This window comes from Thunnus maccoyii, chromosome 12 (assembly GCF_910596095.1).
Source record: "Thunnus maccoyii chromosome 12, fThuMac1.1, whole genome shotgun sequence".
Taxonomy (NCBI): Eukaryota; Metazoa; Chordata; class Actinopteri; order Scombriformes; family Scombridae; genus Thunnus; species Thunnus maccoyii.
In genome coordinates, this window is record NC_056544.1 from 31,729,337 (window position 1) to 31,753,998 (window position 24,662).

Below are 24,662 nucleotides of genomic sequence, written 5' to 3' on the forward strand. Positions count from 1 at the left end.
TCTTCCTTAAAATCATATCAGTTAATATGTATTGATTAAAAACCAGTTGACTGACAACAGGGAGTTATTAAAGTATGAATGAATAATTTAATGGCTTTCTGATCATTTTCTCACACATTTAATAAACTTCTTTGAAAACAGGTCAAATTGAGAATATCATTCAGATTCAGACGGGTTTAAACAAACATTAACAACCTCCCAAAGAACATGAATGAACCAGATCAGCTGATGGAGTTAATTTGTTGATCAGTATGAATTGATGAATTTGAAAAGTGGATATACTGTTGTTTACATTTGATGAATATGATCCTTTTAGTTTTCTTATGACAAATCAAGCGTTTATTTTCATCATCCCAGTACAGTATTAAAACTTTATTGATCATTGTGAAGAAGATGTTTCACATTAAAGCATCAACGTGAAATAAAACCTGCTTCAAACACACTGTGTTCAACTTGAACTTCAGTAGCTGTTAACACAAACTAAAATAAACCAGAACGTTCTGAATAAAACAAAAAATTTGTCATTTATGTTGAAATAAAGGAGGGAAAAATCCAGTCAAAGCACCAGTCAGTGAGGATCATAATCAAACCAACAATAAAGACTTTAATAATAATCACTAATAAAGGCTTTAATTTCAGCTTTTTATTTAAAAGATGTAATCCTCAAGTGTCTGTAAAAGTTTGGCTGTCAGAGATGATTCCTCTGAACACAGACGTACCTCAATCTCATTTGTTGTTTTTTTGAATACCAAAGAGTTTAAAATCCACAGACTCACACTTTAAGTGCCTGAAGTCTGCTGATAATACAGCACTGGTGGTCTTCTTTGTGAGGGCAACACTGCAACAGATTTCACATATTTTAATCATGTAGTTTCTCTGCAGCAGTTCTGTGAGGAGAGTGTGTTTGAAATAAAAGCAGGTAAAACCAGAGAGCTCATCTTATCAAGCAACACACCCAGCAACACTCAGCTGATAAATGTCGACCTTTGACAGTCACATGATCCTCTGTAGAAACTGTCTGCAGCAGCGCTGGAAGAAGTACTCAGATCCTTTACTGCAGTAAAAGTACAAATACAGCAATGTAAAAATACTCCACTACAAGTAAATGCATGAAAAATCCTACTACAGTAAAAGTACATAAGTATTATGAGCTTGATGTAGTTAAAGTATTGCAGTAAAGAGTAAAGAGTGTCCTCCTTGGTGTCCGGCTTGATGACAAGCTGTGCTTCAAAAAACATTAATGAACTGACTAATTCCTTAAAAGCAAAACTGGCATTCTTTTATAGAAATAAGGTATGTATTACCCAGAATTGCAGAAAAGAAATTGTTCAGTCAACCTTTTTATCCGTTACGGACTATGGTGATATAATTTATATGCACTCCCCTGTCTACTCTTAACACTCTCGATGCAATCTATCATTCCACCCTTAGGTTCATAACTGGGGATGGCTTCAGAACGCATCATTGTATTCCTTATGAGAAAGTTCGGTGACAGTCATTGGCAGTGAGAAGAGAAAAGCACTGCATTCTGTTTATTTACAAAGCACTTATTGGAAAAATTCCTGGGTATCTCATGTCATGTCACTAAAAAGTGTTGATAATCCCAGTTTTATTGACAGCTGATCTCTATGCAGATCAGAAACACCGCAGCAACGAGCTCTCAGAAACAATGGAGACAAAAAAATGAAGAATTACAACAGAATCTAACACATGAAGTCTGAAATGACTTCTGTCTATTTGAGTTTACACAACTCAGCTGTGTCTCCATCATAAGGAAAACAAAAATGAAGTCCAGCATAGAGAGGCTGAGTGAATGTGGTCTGGACTCTGTGGAGGAGAGTCATGGTTTCAGAGACGCTGTAGAAGGACAGAATACCTGCTCTGTGATCCAGGTACACTCCTACTCTGGAGGAACCAGGACCTGAGACGGGAGTTGAGATATTGTTGAACCAAAATTCATAACTGTTAGTGTCACAATGTAAAGCCCAAGATTTGTTGTTGCGTCCAAATCTACATTCATCTGAGTCTCCTGCTCTCCTGATACTCTTGTATGCGACTGCTACACGAACTCCTTCACCTCTCCACTCCACCTCCCAGTAACAACGTCCAGTCAGACTCTCTCTACTCAGGACCTGACGCCAATAAGTGAATCTGTCTGGGTGACGAGAATAAGACCGTGGTTGGTTCATTTTTGCTTTTCTGTTCCCCTCAGATAATAACAGCCATGTGTTTGCTGTGTTTGGATCCAGAGTGATTTCTTGTGAATAATTTAAGAATCCAGTTCTGGTCTTGGGTTCTGGTTGTGGCAGTAAAACGTCCACTTCAGTCACTGTCAGTGAGATGTTTGTCCATTTCTCCCTCAGGATGTCCTGTAGTTCATCTCTGAGCTCTGACACAGCTGCTGTCACATCCTCAAAGTATCTCAGAGGACGGATATTGATGCTGGATGAGTCTGTGGATGCACTGAGTTGTGACAGTGAGGGGTAGTTGTGTAGAAACTGGTTGTGATCCTCTGTGTGTGAGAGCTGCTTCAGTTCAGTGTCTTTCCTCTTCAGCTCAGTGATCTCCTGCTCCAGCTTCTCTTGAAGCTCTTTGACTCGACTCACTTCAGTTTCCTGCTGGGATCTGATCTGCTGCTTCACATCAGAGCTTCTTTTCTGGATGAGATGGATCAGCTCAGTGAAGATCTTCTCACTGTCCTCCACTGCTTTGTCAGCAGAGCGATTGATGGTCTTCACCTCCTGTTGAAGCAGCTTCACATCTTTCTCTCTGTCCTGGATTCTCTGCTGGATGTTTTGTCGACTCACCTCGAGCTCTCTCTGCCTCTCAGTCCTTTCTGCTGCAGCTGAGACTGTGTCGTGGCCTTTATGTTCATCCACAGGGCAGAGATAACAGATACTCTGCTGATCAACAAGGCAGAACATCTTCATCACCTCATCATGACGAGAGCAGATGTTCTCCTGGAGCTTCTCTGAGGGGTCGACCAGCTTGTGTTTCTTTAATGGAGCTGCATCATAATGAGGCTGGAGGTGATTCTCACAGTAAGAAGCCGGACAAGTCAGACAGGACTTGAGGGCTTTCAGCTTCCTCCCAGTGCAGACATCACAGGCCACATCTTCAGGTCCAGCATAGCCGTGATCAGCAGGAGCAGCTTGGAGTCCAGTCTTCTTCAGCTGCTCCACTAAATCTGCTAACATGGTGTTTTTCACCAGGACAGGCCTCGGTGTGAAGGTCTGTCTGCACTGAGGGCAGCTGTAGATCTTCCTCTGATCCTCTTCATCCCAGAAGCCTTTAATACAGCTCATGCAGTAGCTGTGTCCACAGGGAATAGTCACCGGATCCTTCAGTAGATCCAGACAGATAGAACAAGAGAAGGTTTCTTTGTCCAGCTGAACTCCTTTCTGCACCATTTCAGCTCTCAGTGGCAACGACTGTCTGAGTTTCACTTCCTGAGAAGCAACAAATTTGAGCTCTGATCTGAACAACATGTGTTTCTGCAATAAATGCAGCCTGACAGCTCTTGTACTACATTACATGTTGGTTACACCCATCGTCAAACTGTAGATCTGAAGGGGAGGGAACAAGGAAATATGAGCACAGAGTGGAGCTTGTTGTGTTTGAGAGCAGGAAGAAGAGGGAGGAGTTATCAAGCACTGATTCATTCCAGGAAGAGGAGCAATTTTTAAGAGATACTGTGTGTTTTAACCTTATTTGTCTACAATGGAGCTCATTTCTCATTTAAAAACACTGGTCACGTTTGCTTTCTGGTGCCAAACTGTTCTTAAGATCTGAGATGACTCCTCAGTTCACAGAGTGGAGTTTGTTGTGTTTGAAAGAACAGGGAAGGTTATCAGGACGAGGAGCATTACTGTGAATTAAAACTGTGTTTCCTCATTTGCAGCGAAGTCCCAGTTAAAACCTGCTCACCATTTCAAACATTTTTGTATTTAGCTGTAAAATACTTGTTGACATGTCAGGTTTTGGTTATGGCTCCGTATTTCTCTAACTCTTCCTTAAAATCATATCAGTTAATATGTATTGATTAAAAACCAGTTGACTGACAACAGGGAGTTATTAAAGTATGAATGAATAATTTAATGGCTTTCTGATCATTTTCTCACACATTTAATAAACTTCTTTGAAAACAGGTCAAATTGAGAATATCATTCAGATTCAGACGGGTTTAAACAAACATTAACAACCTCCCAAAGAACATGAATGAACCAGATCAGCTGATGGAGTTAATTTGTTGATCAGTATGAATTGATGAATTTGAAAAGTGGATATACTGTTGTTTACATTTGATGAATATGATCCTTTTAGTTTTCTTATGACAAATCAAGCGTTTATTTTCATCATCCCAGTACAGTATTAAAACTTTATTGATCATTGTGAAGAAGATGTTTCACATTAAAGCATCAACGTGAAATAAAACCTGCTTCAAACACACTGTGTTCAACTTGAACTTCAGTAGCTGTTAACACAAACTAAAATAAACCAGAACGTTCTGAATAAAACAAAAAATTTGTCATTTATGTTGAAATAAAGGAGGGAAAAATCAAGTCAAAGCACCAGTCAGTGAGGATCATAATCAAACCAACAATAAAGACTTTAATAATAATCACTAATAAAGGCTTTAATTTCAGCTTTTTATTTAAAAGATGTAATCCTCAAGTGTCTGTAAAAGTTTGGCTGTCAGAGATGATTCCTCTGAACACAGACGTACCTCAATCTCATTTGTTGTTTTTTTGAATACCAAAGAGTTTAAAATCCACAGACTCACACTTTAAGTGCCTGAAGTCTGCTGATAATACAGCACTGGTGGTCTTCTTTGTGAGGGCAACACTGCAACAGATTTCACATATTTTAATCATGTAGTTTCTCTGCAGCAGTTCTGTGAGGAGAGTGTGTTTGAAATAAAAGCAGGTAAAACCAGAGAGCTCATCTTATCAAGCAACACACCCAGCAACACTCAGCTGATAAATGTCGACCTTTGACAGTCACATGATCCTCTGTAGAAACTGTCTGCAGCAGCGCTGGAAGAAGTACTCAGATCCTTTACTGCAGTAAAAGTACAAATACAGCAATGTAAAAATACTCCACTACAAGTAAATGCATGAAAAATCCTACTACAGTAAAAGTACATAAGTATTATGAGCTTGATGTAGTTAAAGTATTGCAGTAAAGAGTAAAGAGTGTCCTCCTTGGTGTCCGGCTTGATGACAAGCTGTGCTTCAAAAAACATTAATGAACTGACTAATTCCTTAAAAGCAAAACTGGCATTCTTTTATAGAAATAAGGTATGTATTACCCAGAATTGCAGAAAAGAAATTGTTCAGTCAACCTTTTTATCCGTTATGGACTATGGTGATATAATTTATATGCACTCCCCTGTCTACTCTTAACACTCCTGATGCAATCTATCATTCCGCCCTTAGGTTCATAACTGGGGATGGCTTCAGAACGCATCATTGTATTCCTTATGAGAAAGTTCGGTGACAGTCATTGGCAGTGAGAAGAGAAAAGCACTGCATTCTGTTTATTTACAAAGCACTTATTGGAAAAATTCCTGGGTATCTCATGTCTTTTTAACTGCAGATCAATGTCACACTGCACTAGGTCCCAAGACTATTTGGTCCTCAAAAATCACCATGTTAGTACTGAGATTGGGAAACTGGCTTTTAAATACTATACTCCACACAAGTGGAACAATCTGCAGAGGCTTGTAAAATCAGAGAAACTAAGCCCTTTTAAATCAATTTAAATCTCTCTTGACTGACATAGAGCAATGTGAATGCACATGGTTTTGAATTGATGTTGTCCCTTACGTTGATGTCTTTGGGCCGTTTGTTGTATAATCTGTTAATGCTGTAACTTTTGTGTTCTTTTATTAGCTTTATGATTTTATGGGGGAATCATGAATTATTATTGTGCACAACTCCAACATGAAATTATTTGTCCAGTGACATGACTCATATTAGGGTAGGTATAATAATAGGGAAATAGTCCTCCTTTTTGGCCACACAAGAGAGGTCAATTAGAATTATCCTAATTATGATTTTGCAAGGGTATAAAGTTTTTTAAGGTTAAGTGCCTGAGATGCAAGCACAAGAAAACACCAACAACTTCACTTTAGTTACATACACATTTATGACTAATACTACAGCTACAAGTACCAAACACTACAACATTTTACAGACAAGAGACAAGAGGGAAAGGGAAACCTGATAAACAGATGAGATGACTGTTACCTGAGAAGCAGTGAGTCAAATCAATGGTACCACAACTGAGTTCAGAATTGCCAATTGAAATGAGAAATCATGAAAGCACCAGGGTTTAAACAAGTCGATGAAGGTTTTGTACGAATACTTGCTTGCTCCCTGAGGTGGCCTCTTGTGGAGAATGGAGTCCGATTTACTGGGGTGAGGAGCTGGAGTCTGGATCTTGTAATGATGAGTGAGTTGGCCAGTCCGCACTTGAAAAGTTCCCATTGGGAGAGAGCTCCTGGTTTACGCTCTCATGCTCTCCAAGGCTTGATCCTCAACTCATGACTCTAGATTCTGAGGTTTCACCTCCTGTTGTTCTAAGTCACATCTTAAGACTAGCCAAATGCAAGCTTTCCACCGGCATGGCAGAAAGCAAGAAGACAAAGACAAAAGCAAGAGGAACCAGCAACCAGCAAAAAACAGCAGCCAAAAAAGAAACAAAACAGCTTAGAGTCTCAGATAAGACATGGTTTTAAAGTTTCGGTCTGCCTGCCCAGAAGGTGCATCCTGGCCAAATCCAGGGGTTGCAGAGTTCTGGGGGAGCAGAGTCAGTACAAATTGTACCCGCTTATCTGTGGACAGGAGGAATTTCGTTTAATCAAAGTATTTACAATTTAACAATTACATGATTCCTAATTTTGCTTTTTTGAAAGTAACATTAGTGTTCTGAGAGTCAAACTAAACATGATGTTAGGGTTATCATGGATGATGGAATTGTGTTTCTGGTACATTTCTTGGCTTAAAGGCAGTGGAATAAAAGTCTACCTAAAGTACATAACACATATTGTAATATACACACATACTAACATACAATATTAATTGTTCTTAGACAAAATCTAAAACTACATTTGTAAGTTCATGGGTTTTACAGTCCTCTGTTCTTCTTGAGTTGACTGCAAATGGCAGGGATCCATGCCATTTGAGTGTGTGTGTGTATATGTATGTCACTGGGGCATAGTCTCTGTGTGTGATTCGCTTCTAGACATGAGTTATGATAACCAATGGTGGGGGTCGTTTATCCAAATGGTACCATCAATTCACATTGGGGTGCGAATTGCTCTTCCCATCTTTCTGGCTCTTGTAGCCTGAAGGATCAAAGGTGGTTTGGGTTAGTGGTCTGGTTTGGTGACCATGCAGAAGATGGGGGTTCATTATTTGATCCTTTCTGTTGGCAGGAGGTCATCTAAATGGTCTGGTCAGTGAGGAGTTTCACTTATATATTATTGGCCAGCATTAATGGGGGATTGAAGAAAGAGTTGGTCTGTTGTTTGAGGCTTGTACTGTCTGCCTTCGAAATATGCAGGGACTTTACCCTACACCTGTAACTTTTGTTTGCTTTTATATGTACTGTAATCAGGGCGTCCATGTAAAACAGAGCTGTTCTCAATGGCCCTCCCTTTTAATCATGTTGTTTGTTGATTCTGTTCTCTGCTGTTTTTCCTCATCAGCCGTCCTGTGTTGCTTTTAACACTATGTGGTTAAGCCAAGGACGTTTCCACAATGTAAATAACTAATTAAGTAGCTAACTAACCAACCAATGACTTACAGCAATCTGACACCATTTACCATGATGAATGACACAATGCATTCTTATTATCATGGTGTTTTTTAATCAGTCTAAAAGCATGTTCTTCACTAAAACTGCAGACAGACTGAGTGGAGGAGCTTTAACCTGCACTACATCCCTGGTTAGCAGGATGAAGGCGCCCTCTTGTGTCCTGCATCAGTTTTCAGATTTCAGTTGTTGACCTGCTGTGATGTTCACTGCAGGAAGACGTGTAAAAACTCCACTGAGCCTTTAACAGCTTCAGACAATATCAGTAGAGACAGATTTAAATATCTGTAATATCACACTGTTTCAGTTTGTTGACAGAAGTCACATCCTGTGACACTGATGCTGCATTCAGGTCACATGGGGAAGATGGGAGAGAAGAGTTTCCAGTCTACAAATATTATTCACATCAGCTTTCAGGTTGTAAACAGAACTTGTGAATGTGAGATTTGATGCTGCAGGCTGTGATTTCTCTGACTTCTTGAAATCTGAGTGACTGGCAGAGAAATACATGAGACCAGATGTAAATAATATGTTCAGTTTATAAGTTAATTATTTTATGACTGGACTTGATAGAGCCTACATTTGTTTAATTTGTTGTTTTTGCTCAAATATGAGTGTTTTAGTAAAAACTGTAACTTTCAGTGGTTGAGTGACAACTGAGAAAACTTTGAAACAACATTAATCTTCACCAAACATCTATTATGGCGTCTTCATGGTTTAAAACTTGAGTGAACATGTTGTTTCCTTCTGATATTTATTACGATTAAACTGAATTCAGCATCTCATATGTGCAGAGTTTTAATAAAATGATCCCTGAATGACTTCTGCAGTAGAAAAGGTGGAGTAACGTTACCTGTGATGGTTCAATAGATCAATCACAGCTGTCAGGAAACTGATCATGACTGTTTTAGATGCATTTCTTTGTTGCCAATTAATATAATTACAAAAACTCTTCAGCACAGCAGCAGTTTGTGGATTGAGAGATTACACCCAAAACAAAATTAGTCACAAGAAGTTTGAATCAAGTCTAGATTTAAACTTTACAAACTCGGCTTCATCAAACTTCTCTGAACGACACTTAAGAAAACTCTCAAGTACAAACTTCAGGGTGAAAGAGTTTCTGGCTGAGTGTGAACAATAAGACACTTTTATCAAGTGATGTACTCCTACTCACAGCAACATGTAAAAAATCACTTTTACTCAAGTGATCACATGACTGATCACATGAAGGATTAGCCAATCAGACATATGGATTGACCCGACAGCTGCTGTATTGTACATTCTTTTAAAAAACATCCTTATAATTTTTATTTGTGTTAAATCATCAAATCTCTGGGAATAATTACCAACAATCTGATATATAAATATGGATAAAATGAAAATAAATTGGTTAAATTGGAACAAAATCCTCTCTGAGACATCCTACAGTTGGTAGATGAGGTGATCATGACCAACAATATTTCATCCAATCAGACAGAGAACAGAGTTTCTGTCCTGCAGTCATCGAGGATCTACTCTGAACCAACTGAACACACCTCTTTAACAGCATTTTAAAATCAAAAGAAGTTTCACAAAAAGTTTTATTCGTATGTTTGTGAGTAAAAGTTACTTTTACCTTTCACAAAAGTCCGAACTGTTCCTGTTAGCAGGACCGTCTCTCTGTGAGGTGACAGAACTAAACACTGAACCAACATGACAGCCTCATTCTCAACTTTCATCTACATAAAAATAAATTTAAATGACCTCAAGTTCACAACGACACAATATCTGTTGTTTTATGTTTGTCAGGACGCAACAAAACTTCTTCCCACCCAAACTCGATCAAATGAATTCTTACTATTTTCCAGTTTTTTAGGCCTGTATAACAAAGACTTTATCAACTAAATGCACAAAGAAAATCTTGTTGGTTAAAAGCAACAAGTGATAGAAAACTCTGCTCTTTTCTCTGTGACAAAGCTGCTTTAGTGAAGAAAGCTGAAAGTACAGAGACTGACTGACAAACGTTTGTCTGCTCTGAACATGAACTCTGCACTTTGTGGTTTTTCAGGAGGAAAACTTCCTCAAATAAACTCTCATTTTAGTTTCACATTTTCTCCAGAAGCTTTGAATGAGATCCTGAGATGAAGACAGAAGAAAATACTTTGCTCACTGTTGAAAAAACATCTTTATTGATTATGTAAAGCTTCAGATTGTTCACACATCCAATCAGTAAAGTCTGTTAAATGACTCTTGTTCAATGATTTCATGTTCAGATTCACTTCATCCACACAATCAGTTAGTTTAACCCAGAATGTACAAGAACATAATAAATGATTATTATCATGATAATTACAGTTTGATTGGACATTTCTTTATGAATTTACAAAGTGATGAGAACAAAATATCTATGATGAAGGAAGTTCTGCTGTTTTCTCTGTTTAAGAAACAACAGCACACAAACACATCAATACAAACATGAAACTAACATTTAGAACAAAGAGAAGTTTATATTTTCATCTGAAGAAACGTCAGTGAAGGTTAAAGACGTCATCATGAGCAGCGATAGCCTCCATGGATAAAAACACACAGGAAGAAGTGAATTTTAAAGAAACTGAAAACATCAACACAACAACAGAAAATAAAGTGTTGATAATCCCAGTTTGACTGACAGCTGATCTCTGTTTAGTTCAGAAACACCACAGCAACGAGCTCTCAGAAACAATGGAGACAAAAAAATGAAGAATTACAACAGAATCTGACACATGAAGTCTGAAATGACTTCTGTCTATTTGAATTTACAGAAGTCAGCTGTGTCTTCATCATAAGGAAAACAAAAATGAAGTCCAGCATAGAGAGGCTGAGTGAATGTGGTCTGGACTCTGTGGAGGAGAGTCATGGTTTCAGAGACGCTGTAGAAGGACAGAATACCTGCTCTGTGATCCAGGTACACTCCTACTCTGGAGGAACCAGGACCTGAGACAGGAGTTGAGATATTGTTGAACCAAAATTCATAACTGTTAGTGTCACAATGTAAAGCCCAAGATTTGTTGTTGCGTCCAAATCTACATTCGTCCGAGTCTCCTGCTCTGCTGATATCTTTGTATGCGACTGCTACACGAAGTCCTCTCCCGCTCCACTCCACCTCCCAGTAACAACGTCCAGTCAGACTCTCTCTGCTCAGGACCTGACGCCAATAAGTGAATCTGTCTGGGTGACTAGAATAAGACCGTGGTTGATTCATTTTTGCTTTTCTGTTCCCTTCAGATAATAACACATATGTGTTTGCTGTGTTTGGATCCAGAGTGATTTTACGTGAATATTTTAAGAACTCAGTTCTGGTCTTGGGCTCTCGTTGTGACAGTAAAACGTCCACTTCAGTCACTGTCAGTGAGATGTTTGTCCATTTCTCCCTCAGGATGTCCTGTAGTTTATCTCTGAGCTCTGACACAGCTGCTGTCACATCCTCAAAGTATCTCAGAGGACGGATATTGATGCTGGATGAGTCTGTAGATGCACTGAGTTGTGACAGTGAGGGGTAGTTGTGTAGAAACTGGTTGTGATCCTCTGTGTGTGAGAGCTGCTTCAGTTCAGCGTCTTTCCTCTTCAGCTCAGTGATCTCCTGCTCCAGCTTCTCCTGAAGCTCTTTGACTCGACTCACTTCAGTTTCCTGCTGGGATCTGATCTGCTGCTTCACATCAGAGCTTCTTTTCTGGATGAGATGGATCAGCTCAGTGAAGATCTTCTCACTGTCCTCCACTGCTTTATCAGCAGAGCAACTGACGGCCTTCACCTCCTGTTGAAGCAGCTTCACATCTTTCTCTCTGTCCTGGATTCTCTGCTGGATTTGTTGTCGACTCACCTCGAGCTCTCTCTGCCTCTCAGTCCTTTCTGCTGCAGCTGAGACTGTGTCGTGGCCTTTATGTTCATCCACAGAACAGAGATAACAGATAATCTGCTGATCAGTACGGCAGAACATCTTCATCACCTCATCATGACGAGAGCAGATGTTCTCCTGGAGCTTCTTGGAGGGGTCGACTAGCTTGTGGTTTTCAAAGGCAGGCAGTTCATAATGTAACTGGAGGTGTTTCTCACAGTAAGAGATCAGACAAGTCAGACAGGACTTAAGGGCTTTCCGCTTCCTCCCAGTGCAGACATCACAGGCCACATCTTCAGGTCCAGCATAGCAGTGATCAGCAGGAGCAGCTTGGAGTCCAGTCTTCTTCAGCTGCTCCACTAAAGCTGCTAACATGGTGTTTTTCACCAGGACAGGCCTCGGTGTGAAGGTCTGTCTGCACTGAGGGCAGCTGTAGATCTTCCTCTGATCCTCTTCATCCCAGTGTGTTTTAATACAGTTCATGCAGTAGCTGTGTCCACAGGGAATAGTCACCGGATCCTTCAGTAGATCCAAACAGATCGAACAAGAGAAGGTTTCTTGGTCCAGCTGAACTCCTTTCTGCTCCATTTCAGCTCTCAGTGGCAACGACTGTTTGAGTTTCACTTCCTGAGAAGTGAAACAAATTTGAGCTCTGATCTGAACAACATGCGTTCCTGCAGTGAATGCAGCCTGACAGCTCTTGCACTACATTACATGTTGGTTAAACCCATCGTCAAACTGTAGATCTGAAGGGGAGGGAACAAGGAAATATGAGCGCAGAGTGGAGCTTGTTGTGTTTGAGAGCAGGAAGAAGAGGGAGGAGTTATCAAGCACTGAACCATTCCAGGAAGAGGAGCAGTTGTAAAGAGATACTGTGTGTTTTAACCTTATTTGTCTACAATGGAGCTCATTTCTCATTTAAAAACACTGGTCACGTTTGCTTTCTGGTGCCAAACTGTTCTTAAGATCTGAGATGACTCCCCAGTTCACAGAGTGGAGTTTGTTGTGTTTGAAAGAACAGGGAAGGTTATCAGGACGAGGAGCATTACTGTGAATTAAAACTGTGTTTCCTCATTTGCAGCGAAGTCCCAGTTAAAACCTGCTCACCATTTAAAACATTTTTGTATTTAGCTGTAAAATACTTGTTGACATGTCAGGTTTTGGTTATGGCTCCATATTTCTCTAACTCTTCCTTAAAATCATATCAGTTAATATGTATTGATTAAAAACCAGTTGACTGACAACAGGGAGTTATTAAAGTATGAATGAATAATTTCATGGCTTTCTGATCATTTTCTCACACATTTAATAAACTTCTTTGAAAACAGGTCAAATTGAGAATATCATTCAGATTCAGACAGGTTTAAACAAACATTAACAACCTCCCAAAGAACATGAATGAACCAGATCAGCTGATGGAGTTAATTTGTTGATCAGTATGAATTGATGAATTTGAAAAGTGGATATACCACTACAAGTAAATGCATGAAAAATCCTACTACAGTAAAAGTACATAAGTATTATGAGCTTGATGTAGTTAAAGTATTGCAGTAAAAGTACATAAGTATTATGAGCTTGATGTAGTTAAAGTATTGCAGTAAAAGTACATAAGTATTATGAGCTTGATGTAGTTAAAGTATTGCAGTAAAAGTACATAAGTATTATGAGCTTGATGTAGTTAAAGTATTGCAGTAAAAGTACATAAGTATTATGAGCTTGATGTAGTTAAAGTATTGCAGTAAAAGTAGTGGTTTGGTCCCTCTGACTGATATATTATTATATATGACATCATTAGATTATTAATAGTGAAGCATCAGTGTTAGAGCAGCATGTTACTGTTGTAGCTGCTGGAGGTGGAGCTAGTTTACACTACTTTATATACAGTTAGCTAGTTTAGTCCAGTGGTTCCCAACCTAGGGGTCGGGCCCCTCCAAAGGGTCAGCAGATAAATCTGAGGGGTGGTGAGATGATTAATGGGAGAGGAAAGAAGAAAAAACAAAGTTCTGATACACAAATCTGTTTTCAGTTTTTGGACTTTTTCTCTAATCTTTGATTTTTGCTGAAATATTGGATCATTTGAACATTTATTGAAATGAAAGCATGTGAGAAGTTTAGAGGGAAAAATCACTATTTGGTGGAGCTGTTAACAACTCATAGACATGTGAAATGTGACCCCGACTACACACTGCTTTTTGTAAGACGTCAAAAGCCAAAAAGGTTGGAAACCACTGGTTTCATCTTTAACAATGTGTTGTATTTTAAAAGCTTGTTATATTATCCATTGTGTCAAATCTTCATCTGAAAAGTAACTAAAGCTGTCAAATAAATGTAGTGGAGTAGAAAGTACAATATTTCCCTCTGAGATGCAGTGGAGTGGAAGTATAAAGTAGCATCACATGGAAATACTCAAGTACTGTACAAGTACCTCAAAACTGAACTTAGGTACTTTTAGTTATTTTCCACCACTAGTCAGTAGTTTTAAATATCTAGGAGCTGTGAGTCATGGACACTTTAATTGTACAGAGAATATGAACTATATTTATAAGAAAGCCACTAAAAAGGAGAAGTTTAAAGATTGTAGATTAAGATTTTTGTTTGATCATCAAATTCTTTGAAATGCCTGGAATCTATTGGATTTGATGAAAAATCCTGTAATTGGTTTGCAAATTATCTCAATGGTAGAACTCAAGCTGTTGTGACTGATGGCTATCAGGCCACCTTTATGAGTGTTAACAAAGGTGTGCCACAGGGCTCTATTCTAGGGCCATTTTTATTCACAATTTTTATAAATAAATTAGGAGAAAATATTAGAAACAATACAATTCGTCTGTATGCAGATGACGCTATTCTCTATACAATAGTGCCCTCTGTTGACCGGATGGTTCAAAACTTAAACATTTAATTGATCTTAAATTACTTTTAAACTAAATGCAAACAGAACAAAAATAAAACAAAATGCATGCTGTTTTCTAGAAAACTGACTAAGTAGTTCTACTGAAATGAATATTACTACCCTTAATGGGACAGCAATAGAAAGAGAGAAAGACCGGCTTGATGACAAGCTGTGCTTCAAAAAACATTAATGAACTGACTAATTCCTTAAAAGCAAAACTGGCATTCTTTTATAGAAATAAGGTATGTATTACCCAGAATTGCAGAAAAGAAATTGTTCAGTCAACCTTTTTATCTGTTACGGACTATGGTGATATAATTTATATGCACTCCCCTGTCTACTCTTAACACTCTCGATGCAATCTATCATTCCGCCCTTAGGTTCATAACTGGGGATGGCTTCAGAACGCATCATTGTATTCCTTATGAGAAAGTTCGGTGACAGTCATTGGCAGTGAGAAGAGAAAAGCACTGCATTCTGTTTATTTACAAAGCACTTATTGGAAAAATTCCTGGGTATCTCATGTCTTTTTAACTGCAGATCAATGTCACACTGCACTAGGTCCCAAGACTATTTGGTCCTCAAAAATCACCATGTTAGTACTGAGATTGGGAAACTGGCTTTTAAATACTATACTCCACACAAGTGGAACAATCTGCAGAGGCTTGTAAAATCAGAGAAACTAAGCCCTTTTAAATCAATTTAAATCTCTCTTGACTGACATAGAGCAATGTGAATGCACATGGTTTTGAATTGATGTTGTCCCTTACGTTGATGTCTTTGGGCTTTTTGTTGTATAATCTGTTAATGCTGTAACTTTTGTGTTCTTTTATTGTTTTTATGTACTTTTGTTGTTTCTGTTGTTCTTATATATGATTTGTTTTTGTATACTATGTAGGAATTTGTACACTCAAATAGCTTTATGATTTTATGGGGGAATCATGAATTATTATTGTGCACAACTCCAACATGAAATTATTTGTCCAGTGACATGACTCATATTAGGGTAGGTATAATAATAGGGACATAGTCCTCCTTTTTGGCCACACAAGAGAGGTCAATTAGAATTATCCTAATTATGATTTTGCAAGGGTATAAAGTTTTTTAAGGTTAAGTGCCTGAGATGCAAGCACAAGAAAACACCAACAACTTCATTTTAGTTACATACACATTTATGACTAATACTACAGCTACAAGTACTAAACACTACAACATTTTACAGACAAGAGACAAGAGGGAACGGGAAACCTGATAAACAGATGAGATGACTGTTACCTGAGAAGCAGTGAGTCAAATCAATGGTACAACAGCTTAGTTCAGAATTGCCAATTGAAATGAGAAATCATGAAAGCACCAGGGTTTAAGCAAGTCGACTAGCCAAATGCAAGCTTTCCACCGGCATGGCAGAAAGCAAGAAGACAAAGACAAAAGCAAGAGGAACCAGCAACCAGCAAAAAGCAGCAGCCAAAAAAGAAACAAAACAGCTTAGAGTCTCAGATAAGACACGGTTTTAAAGTTCCGGTCTGCCTGCCCAGAAGGTGCATCCTGGCCAAATCCAGGGGTTGCAGAGTTCTGGGGGAGCAGAGTCAGTACAAATTGTACCCGCTTGTCTGTGGACAGGAGGAATTTCTTTTAATCAAAGTATTTACAATTTAACAATTACATGATTCCTAATTTTGCTTTTTTGAAAGTAACATTAGTGTTCTGAGAGTCAAACTAAACATGATGTTAGGGTTATCATGGATGATGGAATTGTGTTTCTGGTACATTTCTTGGCTTAAAGGCAGTGGAATAAAAGTCTACCTAAAGTACATAACACATATTGTAATATACACACATACTAACATACAATATTAATTGTTCTTAGACAAAATCTAAAACTACATTTGTAAGTTCATGGGTTTTACAGTCCTCTGTTCTTCTTGAGTTGACTGCAAATGGCAGGGGTCCATGCCATTTGAGTGTGTGTGTGTATATGTATGTCACTGGGGCATAGTCTCTGTGTGTGATTCGCTTCTAGACATGAGTTATGATAACCAATGGTGGGGGTCGTTTATCCAAATGGTACCATCAATTCACACTGGGGTGCGAATTACTCTTCCCATCTTGCTGGCTCTTGTAGCCTGAAGGATCAAAGGTGGTTTGGGTTAGTGGTCTGGTTTGGTGACCATGCAGAAGATGGGGGTTCATTATTTGATCCTTTCTGTTGGCAGGAGGTCATCTAAATGGTCTGGTCAGTGAGGAGTGTCACTTATATATTATTGGCCAGCATTAATGGGGGATTGAAGAAAGAGTTGGTCTGTTGTTTGAGGCTTGTACTGTCTGCCTTCGAAATATGCAGGGACTTTACCCTACACCTGTAACTTTTGTTTGCTTTTATATGTACTGTAATCAGGGCGTCCTTGTAAAACAGAGCTGTTCTCAATGGCCCTCCCTTTTAATCATGTTGTTTGTTGATTCTGTTCTCTGCTGTTTTTCCTCATCAGCCGTCCTGTGTTGCTTTTAACACTATGTGGTTAAGCCAAGGACGTTTCCACAATGTAAATAACTAATTAAGTAGCTAACTAACCAACCAATGACTTACAGCAATCTGACACCATTTACCATGATGAATGACACGATGCATTCTTATTATCATGGTGTTTTTTAATCAGTCTAAAAGCATGTTCTTCACTAAAACTGCAGACAGACTGAGTGGAGGAGCTTTAACCTGCACTACATCCCTGGTTAGCAGGATGAAGGCGCCCTCTTGTGTCCTGCATCAGTTTTCAGATTTCAGTTGTTGACCTGCTGTGATGTTCACTGCAGGAAGACGTGTAAAAACTCCACTGAGCCTTTAACAGCTTCAGACAATATCAGTAAAGACAGATTTAAATATCTGTAATATCACACTGTGTCAGTTTGTTGACAGAAGTCACATCCTGTAACACTGATGCTGCATTCAGGTCACATGGGAAAGATGGGAGAGAAGAGTTTCCAGTCTACAAATATTATTCACATCAGCTTTCAAGTTGTAAACAGAACTTGTGAATGTGAGATTTGATGCTGCAGACTGTGATTTCTCTGACTTCTTGAAATCTGAGTGACTGGCAGAGAAATACATGAGACCAGATGTAAAAAATATGTTCAGTTTATAAGTTAATTATTTTATGACTGGACTTGATAGAGCCTACATTTGTTTAATTTGTTGTTGTTGCTCAAATATGAGGTTTTTTTAGTAGAAACTGTAACTTTCAGTGGTTGAGTGACAACTGAGAAAACTTTGAAATAACATAAGACTTCACCAAACATCTATTATGGCGTCTTCATGGTTTAAAACTTGAGTGAACATGTTGTTTCCTTCTGATGTTTATTACGATTAAACTGAATTCAGCATCTCATATGTGCAGAGTTTTAATAAAATGATCCCTGAATGACTTCTGCAGTAGAAAAAGTGGAGTAACGTTACCTGTGATGGTTCAATAGACCAATCACAGCTGTCAGGAAACTGATCATGACTGTTTTAGATGCATTTCTTTGTTGCCAATTAATATAATTACAAAAACTCTTCAGCACAGCAGCAGTTTGTGGATTGAGAGATTACACCCAGAACAAAATTAGTCACAAGAAGTTTGAATCAAGTCTAGATTTAAACTTTACAAACTCGTCTTCATCAAACTTCTCTGAACGACACTTAAGAAAACTCTCAAGTACAAACTTCAGAGTGAAAGAGTTTCTGGCTGAGTGTGAACAATAAGACACTTTTATCAAGTGATGTACTCCTACTCACAGCAACATGTAAAAAATCACTTTTACTCAAGTGATCACATTACTGATCACATGAAGGATTAGCCAATCAGACATATGGATTGACCCGACAGCTGCTGTATTGTACATTCTTTTAAAAAACATCCTTATAATTTTTATTTGTGTTAAATCATCAAATCTCTGGGAATAATTACCAACAATCTGATATATAAATATGGATAAAATGAAAATAAATTGGTTAAATTGGAACAAAATCCTCTCCGAGACGTTCTGCTGTTGGTAGATGAGGTGATCATGACCAACAATATTTCACCCAATCAGACAGAGAACAGAGTTTCTGTCCTGCAGTCATCGAGGATCTACTCTGAACCAACTGAACACACCTCTTTAACAGCATTTTAAAATCAAAAGAAGTTTCACAAAAAGTTTTATTCGTATGTTTGTGAGTGAAAGTTACTTTTGCCTTTCACAAAAGTCCGAACTGTTCCTGTTAGCAGGACCGTCTCTCTGTGAGGTGACAGAACTAAACACTGAACCAACATGACAGCCTCATTCTCAACTTTCATCTACATAAAAATAAATTTAAATGACCTCAAGTTCACAACGACACAATATCTGTTGTTTTATGTTTGTCAGGACGCAACAAAACTTCTTCCCACCCAAACTCGATCAAATGAATTCTTACTATTTTCCAGTTTTTTAGGCCTGTATAACAAAGACTTTATCAACTAAATGCACAAAGAAAATCTTGTTTGTTAAAAGCAACAAGTGATAGAAAACTCTGCTCTTTTCTCTGTGACAAAGCTGCTTTAGTGAAGAAAGCTGAAAGTACAGAGACTGACGGACAAACGTTTGTCTGCTCTGAACATGAACTCTGTACTTTGTGGTTTTTCAGGAGGAAAACTTCCTCAAATAAACTCTCATTTTAGTTTCACATTTTCTCCAGAAGCTTTGAATGAGATCCTGAGATGAAGACAGAAGAAAATACTTTGCTCATTGTTGAAAAAACATCTTTATTGATTATATAAAGCTTCAGATTGTTCACACATCCAGTCAGTAAAGTCTGTTAAATGACTCTCGTTCAATGATTTCATGTTCAGATTCACTTCATCCACACAATCAGTTAGTTTAACCCAGAATGTCAGCTATGTACAAGAACATGATAAATGATTATTATCATGATAATTACAGTTTGATTGTACATTTCTTTATGAATTTACAAAGTGATGAGAACAAAATATCTATGATGAAGGAAGTTCTGCTGTTTTCTCTGTTTAAGAAACAACAGCACACAAATACATCAATACAAACATGAAACTAACATTTAGAACAAAGAGAAGTTTATATTTTCATCTGAAGAAACGTCAGTGAAGGTAAAAGACGTCATCATGAGCAGCGATAGCCTCCATGGATAAAAACACACAGGAAAAAGTGAATTTTAAAGAAACTGAAAACAATACAATTAATGAAAAATAAAAAAAAGTGTTGATAATCCCAGTTTGATTGACAGCTGATCTCTCTTCAGTTCAGAAACACCACAGCAACGAGCTCTCAGAAACAATGGAGACAAAAAAATGAAGAATTACAACAGAATCTGACACATGAAGTCTGAAATGACTTCTGTCTATTTGAGTTCACACAACTCAGCTGTGCCTCCAATATAACAAAGATGAAGTCCAGCATAGAGAGGCTGAGTGAATGTGGTCTGGACTCTGTGGAGGAGAGTCATGGTTTCAGAGACGCTGTAGAAGGACAGAATACCTGCTCTGTGATCCAGGTACACTGCTACTCTGGAGGAACCAGGACCTGAGACAGGAGTTGACATATTGTTGAACCAAAATTCATAACTGTTAGTGTCACAATGTAAAGCCCAAGATTTGTTGTTGCGTCCAAATCTACATTCGTCCGAGTCTCCTGCTCTGCTGATATCTTTGTATGCGACTGCTACACGAACTCCTCCACCTCTCCACTCCACCTCCCAGTAACAACGTCCAGTCAGACTCTCTCTGCTCAGAACCTGACACCAATAAGTGAATCTGTCTGGGTGACGAGAATAAGACCGTGGTTGATTCATTTTTGCTTTTCTGTTCCCTTCAGATAATAACACATATGTGTTTGCTGTGTTTGGATCCAGAGTGATTTTACGTGAATATTTTAAGAACTCAGTTCTGGTCTTGGGCTCTCGTTGTGACAGTAAAACGTCCACTTCAGTCACTGTCAGTGAGATGTTTGTCCATTTCTCCCTCAGGATGTCCTGTAGTTTATCTCTGAGCTCTGACACAGCTGCTGTCACATCCTCAAAGTATCTCAGAGGACGGATATTGATGCTGGATGAGTCTGTAGGTTCACTGAGTTGTGACAGTGAGGGGTAGTTGTGTAGAAACTGGTTGTGATCCTCTGTGTGTGAGAACTGCTTCAGTTCAGCGTCTTTCCTCTTCAGCGCAGTGATCTCCTGCTCCAGCTTCTCCTGAAGCTCTTTGACTCGACTCACTTCAGTTTCCTGCTGGGATCTGATCTGCTGCTTCACATCAGAGCTTCTTTTCTGGATGAGACGGATCAGCTCAGTGAAGATCTTCTCACTGTCCTCCACTGCTTTATCAGCAGAGCGACTGACGGCCTCCACCTCCTGTTGAAGCAGCTTCACATCTTTCTCTCTGTCCTGGATTCTCTGCTGGATGTTTTGTCGACTCACCTCGAGCTCTCTCTGCCTCTCAGTCCTTTCTACTGCAGCTGAGACTGTGTTGTGGCCTTTATGTTCATCCACAGGGCAGAGATAACAGATAATCTGCTGATCAGTACGGCAGAACATCTTCATCACCTCATCATGACGAGAGCAGATGTTCTCCTGGAGCTTCTCTGAGGGGTCGACCAGCTTGTGTTTCTTTAATAGAGGTGCATCATAGTGAGGCTGGAGGTGATTCTCACAGTAAGAGATCAGACAAGTCAAACAGGACTTGAGGGCTTTCAGCTTCCTCCCAGTGCAGACATCACAGGCCACATCTTCAGGTCCAGCATAGCAGTGATCAGCAGGAGCAGCTTGGAGTCCAGTCTTCTTCAGCTGCTCCACTAAAGCTGCTAACATGGTGTTTTTCACCAGGACAGGCCTCGGTGTGAAGGTCTGTCTGCACTGAGGGCAGCTGTAGATCTTCCTCTGATCCTCTTCATCCCAGAAGCCTTTAATACAGTTCATGCAGTAGCTGTGTCCACAGGGAATAGTCACCGGATCCTTCAGTAGATCCAGACAGATCGAACAAGAGAAGGTTTCTTTGTCCAGCTGAACTCCTTTCTGCTCCATTTCAGCTCTCAGTGGCAACGACTGTTTGAGTTTCACTTCCTGAGAAGTGAAACAAATTTGAGCTCTGATCTGAACAACATGCGTTCCTGCAGTGAATGCAGCCTGACAGCTCTTGCACTACATTACATGTTGGTTAAACCCATCGTCAAACTGTAGATCTGAAGGGGAGGGAACAAGGAAATATGAGCACAGAGTGGAGCTTGTTGTGTTTGAGAGCAGGAAGAAGAGGGAGGAGTTATCAAGCACTGATTCATTCCAGGAAGAGGAGCAATTTTTAAGAGATACTGTGTGTTTTAACCTTTTTTGTCTACAATGGAGCTCATTTCTCATTTAAAAACACTGGTCACGTTTGCTTTCTGGTGACAAACTGTTCTTAAGATCTGAGATGACTCCCCAGTTCACAGAGTGGAGTTTGTTGTGTTTGAAAGAACAGGGAAGGTTATCAGGACGAGGAGCATTACTGTGAATTAAAACTGTGTTTCCTCATTTGCAGCGAAGTCCCAGTTAAAACCTGCTCACCATTTAAAACATTTTTGTATTTAGCTGTAAAATACTTGTTGACATGTCAGGTTTTGGTTATGGCTCCGTATTTCTCTAACTCTTCCTTAAAATCATATCAGTTAATATGTATTGATTAAAAACCAGTTGACTGACAACAGGGAGTTATTAAAGTATGAATGAATAATTTAATGGCTTTCTGATCATTTTCTCACACATTTAATAAACTTCTTTGAAAACAGGTCAAATTGAGAATATCATTCAGATTCAGACGGATTTAAACAAACATTAACAACCTCCCAAAGAACATGAATGAACCAGATCAGCTGATGGAGTTAATTTGTTGATCAGTATGAATTGATGAATTTGAAAAGTGGATATACTGTTGTTTACATTTGATGAATATGATCCTTTTAGTTTTCTTATGACAAATCAAGCGTTTATTTTCATCATCCCAGTACAGTATTAAAACTTTATTGATCATTGTGAAGAAAATGTTTCACATTAAAGCATCAACGTGAAATAAAACCTGCTTCAAACACACTGTGTTCAACTTGAACTTCAGTAGCTATTGCATTACTGCAAAATAAACCAGAACGTTTTGAATAAAACTGTAAAAATTGAGTCATTTTATGTTGAAATAAAGGAGGAAAAAAATCAAGTCAAAGCTCCAGTCAGTGAGGATCATAATCATACCACCAATAAAGACTAATAATAATCACTAATAAAGGCTTTGATTTCAGATTTTTATTTAAAAGATGTAATTAGGCACTGGTGGGCTTCGGTGTGAGGGCGACACTGCAACAGATTGCATATAAGGCCTTAAGAGAACTCAGCCATACAACATAAAAAACTTCAGGTAGGTTTGTGACTACACAGATCACCTTTAACCAAGACACATTCTGGCAGTCATCCAGGTACAGCTCAATTATTTTGGACATAAATATCAGAGTAATATAGAAACTTATAAAAGGGCAGAGCTGAAATCAAACTTCTCCCAGGTTTGCTTATTCCTTTGATTTTTCTGAAAACAATCCCAATATAAAGGAGGCTCTTAAGATGCAAAAGAATCTATTGAACAAATGTGATAAAAAGTGATCGTTTCAGTCAAAAGACCATCGTTAGCACAACTTACAGACCACTTGATTCTAGAGACATGAATACAAATAGTCTATCAAAGTAACAGCAACGTCCAATCAGGACGAGAGAGGTAAGAGTCTTGTTCTGAATAGAGCTGTTCAGTCAACAGTGTTTGCATTAAAATTGCACATAAAACTGTTAATCAGTGGACTCTTGTCATTATAATTATAAAGCAAAATGTGTTTCCATGTGTTTCAGAGGAGAACGTAGCTGGATAACAACTGATTTCTTTTTGAGCAGGAGTTGTCTTGGATTCAGATCTAAATTTCATTAAGTCTGTCACAAAATCAGCATTTTACCATCTAAAGAACATCTAATGGATCAGAGATTTCATGTTGAAGCCTTTGTCTGCAGCAGGCTGGACGACTGTAATGGACTTTTCTCAGGTTTCTGTAAGAAAGCAGTCAGACAGATCCGGTTGAACACAAAGACTAAAAAAAGCAGAGCATATTACTCCAGTTCACAGATCACTACAGTGGTTGCCAGTTTGTCAAATAATTGACTTCAAAGTATTACTGCTAGTCCATTAATCTCTGAATGGTTCATCAGATCATCTTATACAGTATGAAGCTTCCTGAGCTCTCAGCTCAGCTGTTTCTGGTCTTCATGTAGTTTCTAAAGTTAACAATAAACACGGTGAAGCTGCTTTTAGCTAATATGCTGCTCACATCTGGAACAAACTACCTGAAGATCTCAGACTAGAGACAATGTGGGCTACTTTTAAATCTAAAGTGAAGACACATCTGTTTGCCATGGCTCTTAATTACATCTTAAATCTGTGCTTTATAATTTTTATCTTTCATGCTGCCTTTTAAATGCTCCTTTACCTTTTTAAAATCTAATTTTATGTATTTTACTATTCTCTTACTTTTAGTCTTGTTCTTGTTTTTATTGTTCTTATATGTTTTTGCATTCTATAAAACACTTTGAATTTCCTTGTGTATGAAATGTTCTGTATAAATAAACTTGCCTTTCCTAGAATGAAGGGAATCACCTTTATCAACCAGCATGATAAGTTGTCGTACATTCTGCTACCACCAGGGGGTGAAAAAGCTCCACTGAAATTTCAGCAATGTGGGGAAATCTGTTACTCTGGCTGACATTTACAGATCTGACATGAGTGGTTTTGTTCTGTGTAATTGTTTGTTAGATGTACAAAGTGATTGTGATGTTTATACATGTTGTATTGATTCATTCAGTTGCATCAAATTAAAGATGCACTCTTCACAAAGATGGATTCTGGTTGTCTGAACAAGCAGCTGTTGTACTTCAGAGGAGCCTGAGTGGATTCTGACCTTATAAAAGTCATGCTAATTAGATATACCCCACTAAGAACTGTCAGGTCCACAGGCAAAGGCCTTTTAACCATCCCTTGTACTAACTTTACAGAAGAGGAGGCTGCCTTTTGTATTTAT

The 24,662-nt window shown here is 38.6% G+C and overlaps 3 protein-coding genes across 3 annotated transcripts; all 3 read right to left on the reverse strand.

Moving 5' to 3' along the window:
* Positions 1–1,733: 1,733 nt before the first annotated feature.
* LOC121908795 (tripartite motif-containing protein 16-like) lies at positions 1,734–3,410 on the reverse strand. Its single transcript, XM_042429080.1, has one exon. The coding sequence runs from the start codon at positions 3,408–3,410 to the stop codon at positions 1,734–1,736; it is 1,677 nt and encodes a 558-aa protein (XP_042285014.1).
* Positions 3,411–10,553: 7,143 nt separating this feature from the next.
* LOC121908901 (tripartite motif-containing protein 16-like) lies at positions 10,554–12,343 on the reverse strand. The gene has a single exon (XM_042429211.1). It carries the CDS (start codon positions 12,260–12,262, stop codon positions 10,586–10,588), a length of 1,677 nt encoding a protein of 558 aa, XP_042285145.1. The 5' UTR covers positions 12,263–12,343; the 3' UTR covers positions 10,554–10,585.
* A 7,529-nt stretch (positions 12,344–19,872) lies between these two features.
* Positions 19,873–21,697, reverse strand: LOC121909285 (tripartite motif-containing protein 16-like). The gene has a single exon (XM_042429755.1). It carries the CDS (start codon positions 21,607–21,609, stop codon positions 19,939–19,941), a length of 1,671 nt encoding a protein of 556 aa, XP_042285689.1. The 5' UTR covers positions 21,610–21,697; the 3' UTR covers positions 19,873–19,938.
* Between the last annotated feature and the right edge of the window lie 2,965 nt (positions 21,698–24,662).